A 20,313-nucleotide genomic window follows, 5' to 3' on the forward strand; every position below is an offset into this window, starting at 1 on the left:
TGGAAATTAAAAAGTTTACTGTTGGGATCTTTCTGAAATAATATTATTCCAGAAAGTACTGATGTGTAACGTTAGTGTTTTTGTATATATTTAGAGTTCAGGTGTTGAAATGATTTAGAATAAAACTAACTCAAATTTTAAGGTTTCTGAGACAAGAATCACATCATCAAGTCTGTTTTGAAAAACAAATCTGGTATCGATGCATAGGATAGATTTCAGTATATAGGAGAGACTAGAGGAAAAGTTAGTAATTAAGCTTTTTAAGGGCCAAGGAGAGGCCATGAGAGCCTCCAATAAAATAAGTGAGAATAAAATAGAGATAGACAACTTCTAGAGACACTGGAGAGTTGTAATCAATCAATACAACTTGAATACCAAACAAATATGAGAAGTGAAGAAACAAATTATAAAGTTTTCAACCTCATACAACTGTATATAACAGATCACAGTAACTACAATAAATTTTAGAAAAGCAATAGCCATGTTTGGGTTGGTAGAGAAGAAATGAGTTAGGTTTAGACATGATGAATCTGAGGCTGCCTACAGGAACTTCTAAATGAATTAATCCTGGAAAGGTGGGCCTGAAGCTCAAGAAAAGTGGTACGACATTAAGGAAACAGATCTGGACCTCAGCCACATATACTGAACAATTAAAACAAAGACGAGAAGAGAACTCAGAACAAAACTCTAGGGAACATGAAAGCATTATTTTAGGTACTATATAGTAATTTCAGATGTTGATTTAAACCTAATGACATTTTTTATGAAGTAGATGGCATTAACTCCATTTTTCAGATGAATAAAATAAAACTCAAAAAAAAAAGCAACAGGGCCGGCCCAGTGGCTCAGGCGGTTAGAGCTCCATGCTCCTAACTCCGAAGGCTGCCAGTTCGATTCCCACATGGGCCAGTGGGCTCTCAACCACAAGGTTGCCAGTTTAATTCCTCAAGTCCTGCAAGGGATGGTGGGCAGCGCCCTCTGCAACCAAGATTGAACACGGCACCTTGAGCTGACCTGCCTCCTGAATGGCTCAGTTGGCTGGAGTGCGTCCTCTCAACCACAAGGTTGCCGGTTCGACTCCCGCAAGGGATGGTGGGCTGTGCCCCCTGCAACTAGCAACGGCAACTGGACCTGGAGCTGAGCTGCGCCCTCCACAACTAAGACAGAAAGGACAACAACTTGACTTGGACAAAAAAAAAAAAAGGCCTGGAAGTACACACTGTTCCCCAATAAAGTCCTGTTCTCCTTCCCCAGTAAAAAATCCTTAAAAAAGAAGATTCTGTAATATTAAAAAAAAAAAAGAAAGAAAGAAAGCAACATGCTTAATCCTGAAAGCTAAAGAAGCCACTGAAAAGTTTTATGTAGGGAAATAGCATGCAAATTTTGTTAGAAAATTCATTTAGGTGAAAACTATAAAATATGGTTTAAGAAGATATCACAATAATCTAGGAGAAAAGTGAGTGACAAAACCCAAACCAGTGTTGCTAGGAATTAGGTAGAGGACAAAGGCATGAGGGACACATACAAGGTACATAACACAGAATATATAAGATATAGTGGAGTTGAAAGACTGTTGGAGTTACTAAGCAGGAAGAGAAAATAAACTCAAAGTAAATGGTATTATTTACAGAAAAAGGGAATTAGCATAGTTGTTCCCAGGATTAAGTTACTTAAAAATAAGTATGTAATTTTTCATCTTTACACTTAATAAAAAAGCTTTTTGTTTACATTATCACACATCCAGACAGCCTGCAGTATAAGAACATGTATAGAATTCTCTCTAGATTGGTCAGATCTTTTAACACTGCTATCATCCTTTGTATTCAGGTGCCAGTCTTAAAATGTGGTCAGTCAACAGGGGAGTAGTTTCACTGCCCAGAATTTATATAATTACATCCCGAACAATCTCATTCATGAGTGCTCATGAAATTATGATGTAAGACAATGGATACATAAAATATGCAAAGTTCAACAGCTAAAGGTTACACATGTACATTTACAGAATACATATATATTGAAATCGTAAGACCAAGGAAATAAAAAATGTTAGGATAATACTTTGTTCTAAGTTCATAAACTGAACTGAACTTAGAACAAAGTATAATTTTAGAAATAACTTTCTAAACCCATAAGGGAAAAGGAAAAACAGTTCAAGTTTATTCTCCAGAAAATTAACACTCAAAACTTACTAGCAAAAAAACAAGTTGAGGGAAACTTTCACATCTGTAACTAATTTAAACTTCTTTTCTCCTCTAAATTTGATGTAATTTAGTAAATGTGTCTGAAGTTTTGAAAGGGTAAGTTGTGTTGAGGTTAGACACTGCAAACCTTGATTATTCTTTTGTTTCCCACCAAGCACTAATTCATTTACAATCTGCTAAAGTCTCACAATCTAATGAAATATGTTGGGAGTGGGGGGCATGAGGAGTGGGAGTTTTGAGTTTTGATAGTTGTTTTGGAGTCATTTTTTTCAGTGGAGATAATATCTGTATCTTTAATATTTGATAATCAAATGTACTAAATTTTAATACAGTAACTTTTTTTAAAAAAAGAATTTTGGCATCAATAGGTTGGTCTCTGACCAAAAAGAGGTTAATAGCAGGAGTGGAAAGATAGAAAGAATAGCGGGGGGGGGGGGGGGGGCAAGGGGGAGGTAACTTTGCTTTCAACAAAGTATACATTATGATGACATATTTGAAATTATTTTCCTCATGGTAAAATAAATATGAGTTGCAGTTTCAAGATCTACTAAACTCATATTTAAACATAAACACATGAACACATTGTAAAGTTAAACACAAATTATTTCTGATTTATCCCGACAGCTTCCTTCATTAACTTCACTGCAAGTTCCAAGACATAAAATAAAAAGCCAAGAAGACCTTCAGTGGACAAGTCTGTCCATTGGTCTGTGTAACTAATACGAAGCGATAGTTTAATATAGAATGGAATTTATGATGACACAAAAGATAAAAGTGAAATATTTATTAATCAAAGGATAAATGAACTTTGAGGCACAAAAAGTCATTTAATAAGACTGCCATCATTACTGAAAGCTGACTCGCCAACACCAACAGGCAGGATGCTGGAAACACTATGTGGAAACTATGGAAGATCATGGGGCATCTGACCTGTTCTCAGGTAGAGAGTAATGGAAAACGATATGCAGTCTGAGCTTAAGATGCTGTCACATAATACAGGGAAGTTGAGATACTCTAGAAAAGCTCATGCGATGAACTCATAAGATTTAGTGTATAGAAACAAGATACAATAGAGTTTCTATAATTGAGAAGAGGACTACTAATGGCCTCAATTATGGTGCCTCTATTTGTCAGGACTATTATAAGCCAATCCAGATCACTTTTTTTTTTTATTCCCGATTCCCCAAATAAATCCCAAAGTAGTACATGGCTAGATGGGCATAAACACAGTTGAGACAATACAGTATTGGTGGTTAAGAGCACAAACTTTGAAGCTACAACGCTCAAGTCTGACTTCTGGCTATGCCACTGACTATGAATGAGTTACTTGGCCTGGCGTCTCTATGTTGCAGATGGTATAATAATTGTACCTAACTACCTCATAGGGTTGCTACAGGGATTGAATGAGTTTGAAAAAGTGCTTATGGAGACACTAGGATTAAAGTACTATTTTTGATTTTGAAAAAAAAAAAAAAAGCTTAGAACAGCGTCTTGAATTGCATACATGTTTACAATGACACAGAACTAAACATTTTTCAAAACTCTCCTCAAACCCATATATGAGCCACTATTTTCCAGGTTTTAAAAATTTGAACTCATATAATTCTCCAAATAATTGAAGAAGAAAATATTTTTATTCCAATTTTATAGAAAAACTAAGAAACTTATTGGACTACTAACCCAACTAGAAAGTAGTCCAGGCAAACAAATACATAACAGGCTGACTCTAATCTACTCTGCAAAACTGTTTCCCTATAAGAGATTTTATTTTTTTTAAATGTAGCAGTCACTAGAAGTTGAACTCTGGGAAAAAAGTACATTATTATCAAGTCAAATATTAAAAAGCTAAAAATCACTTAATATGTAATATATACATAACTTATGTAATATGTAAAATCACTTTACATATATAAAATCACTTATTAGAAATGAAGTAAAAATTTGGTGAAGGAAAAAATATATTAACGATAACAGCAGCTGTCCTTTATTAATTTTCCCATGAGACAGGCACTTAGCTAAACATTTAATATGCATGATCTCATTTAATCCTATGACATAATTAGTACTGTTATCTTATTCTATAGAAGAGGAAACAGGTTTTGGAGGTATTAAATAATTTAATAGAAGTCATACCGATGAAAAGAGGCAGAGATGATATTCAATTCCAGGCCTATCTGATGCAAAACCCTATTCCTTTAACCACTGATACTCAATGCTGCTCTAAAGTTACTACATTTTATTGAGCTCATGTATTAAAACCCAAATCTTCAATAAAATATATGGAAGAACACTCAAATTAAAAATAACAATGCTCTTTATGAGTTCTTTAGCCTAATGCACACAGCCAAAAACAGCAAAATTCATCAACTCAAATTAAGTTGCATCCCCTGTTGTCTTAGAATCAGAAGGCAAGAAACTCTTTTTTAAAACTTTTCTGGAATACAAAAAGTGATTCTCAAAATACTAATCCAAAACACTGTAAACATGTAAATCATGTTAGTTGAGTTGAAATACAAAAAATGGTATTTTTCACTGTTTCAAGATATGTTATTTCCCTACCCAGCCTACCTATAGTAGTATAAATTAATCCGGTGAGGATCAGATGATGCTGATTATTGCTTCTTATTTACAGAAGCATGTCTATCGAAACTGCGCAATATAATGGGTTTATATGTAGTTCAAAATGCACAAGTAAATCATATTTTAGACACTGATTACAACAGTTCTTCAAAAGGCTCACAATATTATCACACAGAATGAAAAAAATTGTAAGTTTTATATTACCCATAAAATTGAATTTAAAATTTCTAAATACTTCAATTACCTATGACAATGTCCATACCATTTTAACAGTACAATTTATATGCCAAAAGGGTTTTTGCATTAAAGATTTTTGTTTAAAACAAGTCAAATTAAATTCCATCATCAAAAGAATTTCTGTACTTTACAAAAGATTTCCAAAACTCAGGATTAACACCTCAATTAACACTATATTTATTATTAAAAAAAGTGACTACGTCATCAAGAAAATCTAGTATTTCCTTAAAATCTATGATAAAGGAATCTGAGCTACATCCTACATGGCGAACGTTAGTTAGCCTTTCCCAAAGTGTATTCTCAAGAATATTAACAAGTGTTATTTAAAGAATCTTTCATAACGCCATTTTTAAATAAAATTGTGGCTTTTTGTTTTAGATTTTTCAAATAAGTGAATTTTTTTACCACAATATAAGGTATGCATATCAAAAATTTTGGAAAACTCAAGAGTCAAAAGATGAAAAACACTACAGTTCTACCATTTAGGAGCAATTACTATAAATATCTCTATATAAATATATTTATATATATATATTTCTTGCTTTTTTCTTTAGATGACTTTTGTTTGTTTTTTTTTGTTTTGTTTTACAAAGTTGTGGTCCTATTATATATATAATTTTGTGTGACTTGTTTCTTCACTTCGCATTACAATATGATCAGATTCTCAAGTTTATAAAATTTTGAGACATTATATTTAACGACTGCTTATTATTTGAGAAGAATATACCAAGTTGACTTGCAAACCAATTCTCTATTATTATACCTTTGGGTAAATCTACTAGCAGAAGTGTACAACATATTTTACTATTCCAGAAAGTACTGATAATTTAAAAAAACTATTTTATATACTGAAATGTGTAGGTTTTTAAAAAATAATTGTATTTAATGTTTTGAGTTACTGTTTAGTTTGAGTCACTAATTAACAAGTTTCTTTCGTGTTTGTTAGTTGTTATATTTCCTTTATGAGGTTTCTTTTCCCTGTTTATCTTTTGAAATCTTTGTATTTCTTAGCAATTTATGTATGACTCCTGTATAAAACACAGTAAGCCTTGTTTCTAGATGCTACAAAATTTTTCCTCAGTTTGTTCCTTGCCCTTTTAATTGTGTTCTTTTTTTTCCTGTTAATTCTCAGAAATTTAAATTTTCATATAACGAAATCTATTTTCCCTTTAATTTCTTAAATACCTAATAAACTTTGGTCATCTTCCCCCATGTAGAAATGTAATATTCATTTATATTTTCATACAGCTTTAATGGCTTGAACTTTTTTTAAAAAAGATGCTTTAAAATTATATGTTCTCTTATTTCAAAAGTTCTTTCAATAAAATGTGCCTTTATTTCAAAAGAAAGGCTAAAAAACAGTAAGGGGGAAAAATTATGAAAAATATACAGAAAAACATAGTTTAAAGACCAAAAGTCCATGTTCCTTCAAATTCTAACCACTGTTTGTGTTTGAGTACATACTTTTTCTATCCATATACAAAAAAATATACAAGAAAAAGTGCCTTTTCAGTTTCCTGACATTTCACCTCTTCCCTTCATGATCTCATAGGTCCTCCCTGACAAGGACTTACAAATGATAGATCTGTAGTATGTTAACAATAATTCTGAATGTCCAAGAAGGAATATAGTACATTCATGCAAGATTCTCAGACTTATTAGTTACAGAATTCTTTATTCAAGTAATGACAGTTCAAAGACCTGGTAATTTTTGAAACACTGTTTTGGAAATGCTGGCTTAGCTTATTTTAATCACTTCAGACAACCCAGAATTGTAATGTTTTTGTGAATATAAAGTATGCAAACCAAATATTAAAAGAATGAAAGACAAACTTACTTGGGATACACTGGTTCATAAAGGTACTTGTCCCCTCTTGTAGATGTAATATGAAAAAACAAGATGTAGCCATTTGCTGTCTGAAAGATAAATTTTATTTACCATAAATTAAAGGGTAGGTCTATGACTGTAACCCTAAATTTTAATTATACATAGTCTTACTTTGAAAACACTTCACTTTTAATTTTAAGAACCCTCTTTTGAAGAGCTATAGTCTAATTATACAAATAAAAAAATGACTTCATTTTAATATAAGAATCCAGAGGATTTTTTTATATTTTGAAAATGTTTCAGACATGTCATTGAAATCAATAGTTCATATTATACTATAGAACTTAATATTAGAAAATTGTATTATTCAATAATAGATGATTATTTTGCAAAATATACAGAACTTCTGGAACTGTGCAATATGGCAAATAATTTTCCAAGTTTTTAAAGCAACAATGTTGCCAAATAGTACATAACAGTATGATGAAATTCTTGACTCTACTCAAATAAAGTTTGTATAACTTCAGAAAGACACAGTTATATATTTCAAAATCAATGAACTGGCCTCTGACTTACTACAAAATATACCCTGAGACACAGTAGGAAAACAGAGCAAACCTTCAATTTCCAAAATTTGAACATCAGCTAATTTCTGTAAGTTAACAAAATTTTTAAAAATTATAATTGCATTAAAACAAGTAGTGCCATTATATGATCATGGCATATATCCATGACTCTGAAGCTCAAACAACCATTTTACATTTATATAAATATAGAAAATATTTACCTATTCCTAACCAAACATTTTCACGCATAACAGAGTGAAGTGACAAATATTTTGCCCAAACTACTTTATACTAATACTGAATTCTTATCATTTTAGAAGCAGGTGGGTTTTTGCCCAAAGTAGAACCAAAGAAAACTGAAAAAAAAAAAAAAAGACTATTCAAGGTTTCAAATTTATTCCCAGTATTGGCTTTCTGTTTTTTACTTAAAGGAATGCCAGAGAAAACACTCAATTTCTTTAGCAAAGCCAGTTTTTTCTTTTTTAACTGTAAACTTTACTATTTCACAATGTATCCCAAAACTCTAGTTTAACATATTGACATACAAAAGAAAAACGGCTAAGATTCCTTCAAGTAAGATGATTATTCTAATTCTTCACGTGCAATTTTATATTCTTCTAATGTGGAGAATATGGGATCAAAAGGAAAATGAATTCACATCAAGCCATATCAAGTTTCACAGACATCATGACCCCTATGCAGGTTAGTGACTATTTAAAACTTGTAAACTCTACTGTTATATAGGTTAGAAAAGTAAAATAATATGTTCTAGTACTTAGGCGAATAACATACAAACGCTGTCTGGTGTATCAGTCACTCAAGGTCAAAAGTTCAACATTTCAGAGTATCAAATGCTAATAATATACTTGGAATTTTAGTAAGTGCTTAGAAGACTATAATGCCAGGAAAAATATAGTATCATTTTGCACCAGCATTTAGAAATTTTATATACACACTATACTAGATGAAATTACAAATAATGGCTCCACTTAACTATGTCGATATCAACTAAATTTACTGAGTATCTATGGCTTTGCATGTATGCTACATATTTCCAGATCCCAATGACATATGTCATTTATATTTTCATACACAGACCTCCTGCCTTAGAACAATCTTAAAAGTTTTGGTAATAAATAATCACCCTTAAAAAGTAGCATCTCAAATGTCCTTGACAAATGATTGGATAAATCACTTGTAAGATGGAATACTACTCAGAATGACTACTGATTCATGACAGTATGCATAAAACTCAAAATAATTATGCCGAGTGAAAGAAACCAGAAATAAGAGTACATACTGTATGACTCCATTTATATAAAACTCTAGAAAGTGCAACCTAACCTGTAGTACAGAATGTAAATCAGTGGTTGGTTTTAGAGGGAGAAGATGGACCATAGCAGGAGGGAGGAATTAAAAAAAGAGCACAAGGAAACTTGTGGGGATGATGCATCTGTTCACCATCTTGATTGCAGCAATGGTTTCAAAACTTATCAGATGGTATACTTCAAATATTTGCAGTTTATTATATATCAAAACATGGCTGGACTTATAGAAGAAACTTTTGCTCTCTTGAAAAGCTTATACCATCATACAAAAAGGCCTCATCCAGCTGATGGAGAATAAGAGGTCACAAAGAAAACCAAAGTGGACAGCTCCAGCTATGTGACCAAGGGCATCTTGGACTGCCCAGCACCAGTGGGGCCGTCAGATGACAGTGGCAACATCAGTGATTGCAAGTGAGAACAGAAGAAAAACTGTTTGGCCAAACCCAGGGCAAATCACAGAGAGTACACTAATGAGAGTACACAAATGAGAGTACACAAATATTGTGTGTTTTGTTTTTTCAAGCCACTAAGATTTGAAGATAATGATTGAATAAATAATAAATGTGAAAAACAGCAATCCTAACAAAAAGGAAAGGTTTAAGGATGCAAAGTTATGGAGACAAGAGCAAAATTCAGAGAGCCAGAAGAATCACAAAATAAACACTTCTTACCCTCTGGTAACCACTAAAGGGGGGTGGGGGGTAGGAGATGAGGGTAAGAGGGATCATATATATAGTGATGGAAGGAGAACTGACTCTGGGTGGTGAACACACAATGGGATTTATAGATGATGTAATACAGAATTGTACACCTGAAATCTATGTAATTTTACTAACAATTGTCACCCCAATAAATTAAAAAAAAAATCAAAAATACCAAAAATAAAAAACACATTCCATTATTTAAAAAAAATATATAAAAAAAATAAACACTTCTAAAACAGGGTTTGGACACACCAAGATGAACTGAAACAATGGGACGAGTGGGTGTGATGTGCAGTACTGCATTCCTCTGTAACTTGCTATCTTCCACTGTGTTAGAACACTCTGCTTTTGGCTGTCGTAAGGCGATTCAATACATTAACATGCCGGGAGGGAGAACATCACAATCAAACAACAGGAATTCTAAATCAAACTGACACTTTTCCCTTATTCCCAAATACATTATGTCCTAATTCCAGTTACAGTAACTCTAAGGTTGTGGCAGGACAGACTGTATTTCCATTTCGCTGGGTGTGAAAGGATTACAAGGCAGCAGTGGAAAATAGCGTTGGAACAGCAGGGTGGCACCAGATCCCAGGACGCCCTGGATACTACTAGGCTGAGCAGCTTGAAACACATTTTATATACAATAGGAAGCCAATGAAAGGTTTGGAAATAAGAATAACACAAGAGCTAGGTCTTAGCTATGCATAACTGAGATGCATTTCAAGTGGAGAAAAAATATAGCTAAAAGTTTTGTGTTCTAGGCTATCTAGACAAAATATATAAAAGGCCTGTACTAAGGGAATGGCAATGAGAATAAGAGGAAAAGGACAGCAATAAACTAGAGCCAGGACTTTGCAACATATTGGTAATGAGATGGGAATGCAGAATCAAAGGACTCCAGAGTTTTTTTTCCCTATTATAAGCAATATTACAATAAAAATACTTAAACATATACCTAAATACAATGATATAGTCCTAGAAATGAGACAGTAGTTAAAATTCATGTTAATGCTCCTTGTGCCTGGATATCTATTCATTGTCTAAAGTTTAGAAAAACTTTAGGGATAATTATGGCCTGGTATCCTATCTACAAAAATGATATTCTACTTCTGATATGCAGAGAAAACATTCTCCCAAATACTATGAACCAATTCTTAAAATGGTAAAGGATTTTTTCCCCCTATATCCCATTAAAAAACAGTGTCAGTGAGGTTTCTTTTTAAGGTCCAAGTTGATAAGCAGGTGACTGTGATTCTGTTAGTGACACAGAAATACAACTTTGGTTATAACTGACCTGTCAGAGCACACAATGAGGACACCTGGGTGGGGGTGGGGGGGTCACACAGTAAGACATTACATGGGGATAGCTGCTTTGCTTTTGACTTAATTTGCGGGAAGAGTTATGCTGTATTTCTACAGGTCATACAATTGTATATCCTTGCCTACACATTCCTTCTATCAATGACTTTTTATAAAAGCAAGTTTCGAAGCATCTCTTAGATTCAGCTTTATTCCAGAATAGCGAGTAGGATTAAACAACCATGCTAACAGTGAAAAGCAGAATTATTAAGAACTTAAAACTCTGGAACCAGGCTGCATGGATTAGAATTCTGTACCTAAGATCAACAATGTGATCTTAGGTACATAGTATCTATGTAATCTTGGGCAGGTTACTTAACCTCTCTCTACACCTCTGCTCAACTGTATGACTGGAATAATAAAATAACTTACATCTAGAGGACTGTTATGAAGAATAAATTAATTTTAATACACATAAAGCACTTACAATAGTGCCTAGCACACAGTAGACACCCCCAACATTTACTGCCGTGACTCTGAATCCTCAAGTAAATAGTTAATTCATAATCAATATATTTCATGTAAGAGGCTAAGAAAATGTACAATACATTTGAGGAAAAGGACCATCAAAATTAGTAAAGCTTCACAGTCCAAAGCTTTGGTTACCAAGAAAGTTCACTAATCCAGTAACCATTCCATAATATACAATTCCTTACCGTTATTTTAAAATGCACCTTTTGGTATAAATGGTTATTTGAAAGGAGTGACTGCCTTCCTGAACAGGTAATACAAAAATTATCAGTGATCCTTCCAAATTATTTCCATATATATTAGTCTACATTATAATGTAAGAAATGAAAACAAAAAACAACCTCCTTTGAAGGCAGAGGCAAGTAAAAAGTTGAATGGGTAGAAATGGCTTACTTTAAGTTAGCTTCTGGGTTCTGGTAAGATGGAAAGACTGAGCCCACATGCCAAACCTTCTCCTTCTCAGAATACAATTACCAACAAATAAAAATAAAAACATGTGCTGGATGAGTCTGGGGGATGCTGTCAGTCATCAAGACCTTGGAGGAGAACAGGTGCTGAGGGACCCAGCAGAGGGGAAGTTTTACTTCGCCACTCCTTGAGGCTCTGGGCCAAGACCTGGGATTTCACAGTTCCCTAAGTAAGTTTACAAAGCAGAAGCCCATGGCTCCCCTCAGAAAAGGGCTGAATGCGACTGATTCCAGAAATGGACATTGACAGAGCTGCCCACGTGACAGTGATGACTTCAGCAAGTTTAGAGTAGAGGTTGTAGTGGTGAATTGAATTGCTCCCAGACCTCATGGTCTGGAGAAGCCTTCAGCTTAAGGTCCTTCCACTTGGAGAAAACACCTGAGAGTTAGAGACTCACCCTAAGCTTAAACCGAGGACAAGAGTTTGTGAGCTGTCTGCCTTGGCAAATTGCTGTTTTAGCTAACATCTGCTGATTTGCATTGCCAGAGACCCACATGAAAGCCTGACCTCTAAGGGTGGCTAACAGAACACAACAAAGAAAAATACCACTTATATGGAAGCTCAGTAATTTTATAATGAGAGATCAAACTAAACAGCTAAAATATATGGATCCTACTAGTGAGCCCCAGAGATGAAAGAAGAGTGCAAGTACCCTAAGGAAAAAAATTTAGGACTTTCAGGAGATAAATAAAAGAGATTTGGAGGACAAATTCAGGAGGTTTGCAAATAATGAGTGAAACAACAAAAAAGAATACAGGACAAGTCTTGTTCTATTCTTCTATTATTTAGAAAGTAACAGGAAATAAACTCCCTAGCTGCAGAAACACTTCAGTCTTTGTATTGAAAGGGCTGAGATTTGGGTTTAAATGGTGGTGGGGAGTATACAGGGACAGTGGGAGACTATTTAATGAAAACATACATATCTAGAGATAATAAGCAGAAATGATTAAATTTCAATAATAAAAAGAAAAATCAAAGAAAAAGAAGAGGTTGCCAGTGAAGGAATCAGATTAGCGCTAGACTTCTCATTATTAACACTAGAAACCAAAGGGCATTAGAACAGTATCTCATGGCCAGGGGAAAAAAAGAATCTCGGTCTAAGAATCCTATACCTAGACAGGAGATCCTTTACCATAATGAATGGTATGTTCATAGGTTACTTATTTCATTTAATATGTGAATGCCTACCATTTGCAGAAAATGCTCTTTGCATTGGAGCTACAGTGAAGAAAAATGACATGGAACTTGGTTGGAAAAATGGACAAACACAGCAACTTGCAGAAGAACTGCAAAGAGCCAATAAACATGAAGATGCCAAACCTCACTAGCAATGACACAAACACAAATTAAAATGACAAAACCATTTTTCATCAATCTAATACAGGCATAAATGCAGGCAAATAAGAATCTTAAGAATGCGTAGGAATAACTTTGGAAATGATATAATTTTACTGAAAAATAATTTGCCAATATTTATTAAGAAGCATACACATAAACACTTTGAGACAGCAATCCTACATAAGGTAAAGTGCCCTAAAGAAATGAATGCACCGATACAAAGGACAGATGTATAATAAGGTACACTGTAACACTGTTTGTAGTTGCCAAAGGTCCATCAAGGGAAAAAAAAAAAGTAAATAAGAAACTTCTATACTATGGGATATTATACAAAGACTAAATTTAGTAAGTTAGAAATATATATTAATCTGGAAGTACAGTCTTAATATATACTACATGAAAAAACAAAATTGCAGAGTAATGTGTAAGTTCCCAATCTTGTGTGAAAATGATGAAAATTCCTGTATCTAGTTATCAATTTAAAAATACACTCATCTGTAAGAATCTCATGCAGATATTCAAAACCAGAATGACAGAAAAATGCTGAAGTGAGACAATGTCCATGATATAATATGTCAAAAAAGCAGATTATGATACTTTATACCTGCTTTCTATAAAGACAAAAGACTGTTTCAGATAATCCTCTACTTATGAAACTCAGAGATTTATCAAATCTGCTCCCCATCAACAAGCGACATTAGCAGTAACTTAAAGTAATTATTACTTTGGATTTAAAAACAAATAGACTTCAATAGCCTTTCAAAATCCATGTGCTATTAAGTGTAAGAGCATCTACAAATATCCATGAAAAATATGTAAGAACATAAATAAAAATTAATGATTATCTGTGAATGGTGGAATTACTAGTAATTTTTTGTTTCTGTGTTTCTCAGGTTTTCTTCATCAATCATATATCACCCTTATAACTTAAAAATTAAAACTTAAAAAAAAATCCAATTCTCATAACTTTAAAACTCCCAGAAGATAACATAACAGAAAATCTAGATGACCTTCGGTTTAGTGATGACTTTCAGAAATAACACCAAAAGCATGATCCATGAAAGAAAGAACTGATAAGCTGGACTTCATTAAAATAAAAACTTTTGCTCTGTGAAAAAATCTGTTCAAAGAATGAACAGACAAACCACAGACTGGGAGAAAATATTTGCAAAAGACGTATCTGATAAAGGACAGCTTTCCAAAATAAACAAAGAATCTTAAAATTCAACAACAAGAAAACAAGCAAGCCAACTAAAAAATGGTCCAAAGACTAACAGATACTTCATCAAAGATATACGAATGGCAAATAAGACTATGAAAAGCTGCTCCACAACATACGTCATCAGGAAAATGCAAATTAAAACAAGATACCACCATACACCTATTAGAATGGCCAAAATCCCAACACTGACAACACCAAATGCTGACGCATATGTGGAACAACATGAACTCACTGCTGCTAGGAATACAAAATGGTATAGCCACTTTGGAAGAGTTTCTTTCAAAACTAAACATAATCTTACCATAAGATCAAGCAATCGTGCTTATTGGTATTTGTCCAAAGGTTTGAAGCCTTATGTCCACACACAAAAACCTGCGCACGGATGTTTATAGCTTTATTCATAACTGCCAAAGCTTGGAAGCAACCAAGATGTTCCTCAGTAGATGAATGGATCAATAAACTGTGGTACATCCAGACAAAAGAATATTACTCAATGCTAAAAAGAAACGAGCTAGCAAGTCATGAAAAGACATGGAGGAATCTTAAATGCTATTACTAAGTGAAAGAAGCCAATCTGAAAAGCCTACATATTGTGTTAATTCCAATTATATGACATTCGGGAAAAGGCAAAACTATGAAGACAATAAAAAAGATCATTGTTGTCAGGGGTTATGGAGAGGAAGAAATAAATAGGCAGAGCACAGTGAAAGTACTCTGTATATACTATAATGGTGGAACCATGTCATAAATTTGTCGAAACCCACAGAATGTACAACACCAAGAGTGATCTAACAACACCGTAATGTAAATTGTGAACTCTGGGTGACAAAGATGTGTGGATGTAGGTTCACCAATTGTTAACAAATGTTACCACTCTGATGGGTTGTGTTGATAATGGGGGAGGCTACGCACATGTTGGGGATGGGAGTGGAAGGGAAATCTCTATAACGTCCCCTCAATTTTGCTGAGAACATAAAACTGTTCTTAAAACACATCTATTTTTCATAAAGTTCATTTATGAGCCTATGTATATTAAAATTCATATCAGCTAAAACATTATTTCACATTTTAAATTATACAAATAGAGATGAATTAACTCATTTGAAACCAGTCAGCATTTAATCAGTGTATTTAATATGAGCCAGGCAACAATAGCTAAAATTATATTCATCATGACATCTCCACAAAGTTCTAGAAAAAGACTATACACAATAACTAGGTGAAAAAAATATCAGATTTTCAATAGTCAAAACAGTAAACTGGTTTTGTTATCTTCTCTTATACAGAGGGTGCCAAAAAAATGTATACACGTTTTAAGAAAAGAAAAGGCTGTATTAAAATTGTAATACTCAATATATACTGATAACAAAAGATTAACACAAGTCACGGTTGACTTCTGCAATTACACGAGGTGCTCAAAGTGGTTACCATCAGTGTAATTTTATTAGTTTTTTCCTTTCTTAAAATGTGTATACATTTTTTGGGGACCCTCTCTATATGCATTTTATCTTCCCAACTTTAGGACAGGAATAATTTCTTCTAACGTCTTTTTTTCTCAATATTTAATAGACTGCATAGAGGTTAATAAATTAATGTGAAATTATTTCTGATCTAAAAAGAAGGCTAATAATCTGGTTCCCCATTACTGGGGTGTAGGGGCTGTCTCTAGTTATCTGGTACCTGGCCCTGAGATGATTAGAGCAGAGGAATAGTAGCCCAAAGTGTAAGAGCTCCATGAAAGAAGTGGCTGGGGGTTTAGGTTATGGATTGGTTTCCTTATGAAAGGTACACTAGCAGGTTGAGTCCTTTACTATCCCTAGGAACTGGTTAGCAATAGGATGGGCAGTCTCTCTAGGGTCAGCAAGGCCCCAAGAAGTCAAAACATCAGAAATACAGAAAAATAAAAAGGAATAATACAGAGAAAACCAATTTTCATAAATTTCATCGTTACAAAATTCTAAATATAATAATAATGGAGTACAATTTTTCTTTGTACTATCCATCCACTAGAGAGAATGAATTTTTTTTTAAGGGGATAACATTTTTACTTAATTGGGGTTTCTAGTTGGTGTTCCCTATCATCAAAATGGATTGCAAAGTTTCCTCTATTAATACTGGTCCATAATGAGATTTTACAAACCTCATATTTGAAAATGCCATTTCACACAAGTACTGCCAAATACTGATACTAATCCATGAGCATATAATTTTAATTGACTATCTGTAGCATTTGGTAGGCAATTATAAAAGTCTACTAGATTCTTCTCCTGACATTTGCCTTTTAATATGGCCTTACATTGTAGATTAGTCACTTCTAAGTGAAGATTGGGTGGAACATTCCTCATCTGCACAATTAATATGGGTTTTGAAATACGGAAACTTTCTTTGCAATTGCATCAAGGTCTGAAAAATGGTATGGTTTGAGCTCAGAAAATATATGTACTGCTAATTTCGTTGGAAATAGAGATCGTATATCATTTGTCTTAAATTTTTACAGCAATGCAAATATAAAAAGCATCCTGGCATCACTTGTGATTTAAACGTTAGTTGTCATCAAAATGACTTTACCATATATAAATGTCACATATAAGCACTGTTTTGCTTTGTAGTTTTGGAATGAATTCATTAGGCAACAATACCAAGTATGCAGCAAAAGCTATCTTCCAAAGTCATTCAGTGGCTGAAGGTGGTTCTTCAAGTTAAAAAATTTTCTATCTCAGCTCCGAGTTAAAAAAATTCACAATAAACCTTTATCACTGACTGCTAGGCCATCAAATAGCTGTGGGTTTGGGCAAGTCAGGATATTCAGCTTCTATTTCTGAAAAAAACTTAAAGTAACCATGGACTTTAAACGCTTACATGTGCACAAGCTTTGTAAATTTGTCCAACTAAATAATAAATAAGCCTTTTCCTGTTCCACATGTTTTTACCATCATCAGTTAAAACACACCTTAGTGGATTCTACTTCAGGTTATACCAAATTAGTGTTTTCTCAACTTCTTTGAAAATTTTTTCACCTGAAGTTGTTCCACACATTCCATAACATTCATACAAAGTAATTCTCAGTCATTTAACACACTGCATTCATTATTCAAATAAAAACCTGAGTAACACTGTACGTAACATTTGCCAATTCATCAAGAACCAAGCAAACTTACTTTGGTTATACCTTCATTTTCATTATTATTTTTGTGAAGAAATTCTAGTATGATGACATATTCTCTTTAAATTTTCTAATTTTTTCAACTACTAATTTCAGTGAGTTGGGAATAGTGATGAGTACTTAACTAAGTAAGTACTAAGCTGAACAACGTCAACTTATATTGTATTCTTTTGGTTTCGCTATAGTGTCATTGCATATTAAACACAATATTTTGCCATCAATAATAAAATAACCCACATTCCAATGTGCATGATATGCAAAGTCTATGATTCTCTTCTTTTGTTCTTTTGACCTAATAGGTATGCACTAGTAATAATAATAATGTAAAATGTCATGGTATGGAGACACGACACTTAAAACACTGAATTTATAAATGTTATTCTAATTTATATTGTACTGAGCAGGAGAACAAAGAGTGGAAGTGCCACATATGGTCACTGGCAGGACTACTCAAGCCAGCTGTTGCAGCTTGAAAGTTGCCACATATAATATGTACATAAATTAGCATTTTCATGCTCCAAAAAGTTATTTGTAGACAATGAAATCTAAAGTTCGTACAATTTTCAAGTGTCAAAAATGTTTCTCTTTGATTTTTTTCAATCACTTAAATATGTAAGACTATTCTCAGTTCATGGTCCATACACAAACAGGCAGCAGAGTAGATCTGGTATATAGTTGGTCTGCAAGACTCCTGCTGTGGGAAGTGAGAAACTACTCAATATTTTTGACCATGTGGAGCATTTTCAGATGATTAACCAGTCAGCATTATATAGGATGGACTAGAAAAGGACAGAAAACAGAGAGATAAGTTAATGTAGTAGTTAATTAAGAGTACAGTAAGTAGAATCTAAGTAACCAAGTTTAAATCCTTTCTCTTTAATATGAACTATCTGTGTGACTTTGGATAAAACTTAATTTCTCAGAGCCTCAATATACTCATCTACTATGAAGGATAATAGTATCTACTTCAAAGTGTCGCTTTAAAGATTAAATGAGATGATCCACGTAAACTGGTTATAAAAGTATTTAGGTAGGAGGTGCTCAATAAATGTTAACCATGTATATTATTGCTAATTCAAATTAGGTGATGACAGTTCAAGAAATGACAGTGACAAAACATAAATTGAAAAGGTAAAATTAACCTGATCTAAGCATATTAATGGGACACAAAAGAAATGCAGAAATAGATCCCAATGCAGATGAGAAGTCAGTATGACATAAACATATAAAGTTTACCACTTTTGTGAGACATCCTTAGGAATGGAGGAAAAGACTTAAAATATAAATTCGGGAGGACAGTGTGAATATAGAAGAAAGGTTTAAAAAATCTAGATTAGAATGAATTCAAAGACAAAACAGGAAAATGAGAAGAATAAACAGGAAAGGATATATAGGCACTACATTTAGAAATGGGAGAAAGAATCAAGAAAGATATGGTAGGAATAACCTGAATAGAAGATTTAGTACAGCAATTCCCATCACCAAAGATAAATGCTAATGGGTGTGAAAGACTGAAAGGAAGTCATCTAAGAGAACAAGTTTAAATGAAATTTAAGTTGAAAAATCTACTTACTGACACAGCTATCATTGTACTATCTGGCCTCCATTCAGCTTGCTTGTAGGATCCAAACTGAGATGATGATTTTGGAGGTTCCTTGTAGGTTACAATTAACACACTAGGCTGGAAGGAAACAGTTGTGTTTTATTAGTATCTCATAAGAATATATACAAATTTAAGGTAACTTATCTTGGAGTACTGAGAAACTATTTCAATAATTCTAAAAATGTAATAAAAAATAACAATCTAATATTACATTATCAGGTTTAATTGGTCCAAGCAAATCAACTAAAAAGAACCAAAAAGAAAGATAGCCTGAATAGGCCTACATCTATTAAAGAAATTGAATCAATAATTAATATCTATCAAAAAACAGAAAGTGGCCCAGATGGGTTCACTGATGAAGTCTACCAAACAAATAAGGAAGAAATTATACAAATTCTCTACAGTATCTTCCAGAAGATAGAAGCAGAGAGAATACCCCGTAACTCTTTCTATGAAGCCAGCGTCACCTGAATACTAAAACCAGACAAAGACATTACAATAAAACAGTGCAATCTCTCATGAACATAGGCGCAAAAATTCTCAAAAAAATTAGTAAATTAATCGAATAATGTATTAAAAAAATTATACAACACAACCAAGTGGGATTTATTCTAAGCATGCAAGTCTGGATTAACATTCAAATTAATGTAATCCATCACATCAACACGCTAAAAAAAAAAAAAAAAATCACATCATCCTATCAATAGATGCAAAAAATTATTTGACAAAATCCAACACCTATTCATAATAATTCTCAGCAAATAAAACTCTCAGCAAACTAGGAATAGAGGGGAACTTTCTCAACCTGAGAAAAACATCTACAAGAAACCTACAGCTAATATACTCACTGGTTAAGAAAATAGCCTTCCTCCTAAGATCAGAACAAGTTAAGGTCATTCTCTCTCACCACTATTTTTAAAAATCATACTAAAAATCCTAGCTAATGCAATAAGACAAGAAAAGGAAATAAAAGATATATACATTGGGAAGAAAGAAATACAACTATCTTTATTCATAGATGACATGAATGCCTACATAGAAAATATGAAAGACCTAACTAAAAAAAACGTATGGAAATTACTGATTATAATAAGGCTGCAGCATACAATGTTAATATATAAAAATCAATTGCTTTCCTATATACTAGCAATGAACAAGTGGAAGATGAAATTAAAAACACAATACCATATGCATCAGCAACAAAAAAAATAAAATTTAGGTATAAATCTAACAAAATGCATA

General features: G+C 33.2%; 1 protein-coding gene across 6 annotated transcripts in view; it reads right to left on the reverse strand.

Annotated features, from left to right (window-relative positions):
* Nucleotides 1–20,313, reverse strand: part of RIC1 (RIC1 homolog, RAB6A GEF complex partner 1) — a 96,931-nt gene that overhangs the window by 51,171 nt on the left and 25,447 nt on the right. For 4 of the 6 annotated variants that reach the window (XM_074330459.1, XM_019727157.2, XM_019727156.2 and 1 more), the window contains exons 2-3: nucleotides 19,042–19,149; nucleotides 6,856–6,935 (exon numbers count right to left, since the gene is read on the reverse strand). In XM_074330459.1, coding sequence (XP_074186560.1) covers nucleotides 6,856–6,935; nucleotides 19,042–19,149 — 188 coding nt within the window. Of the gene's footprint in view, nucleotides 1–6,855; nucleotides 6,936–19,041; nucleotides 19,150–20,313 lie in introns of those variants that run through there. The other 2 variants (XM_019727159.2, XM_074330460.1) reach the window with 2 other exon arrangements.

Source organism: Rhinolophus sinicus, linkage group LG04 (genome assembly GCF_036562045.2).
Source record: "Rhinolophus sinicus isolate RSC01 linkage group LG04, ASM3656204v1, whole genome shotgun sequence".
NCBI lineage: Eukaryota > Metazoa > Chordata > Mammalia > Chiroptera > Rhinolophidae > Rhinolophus > Rhinolophus sinicus.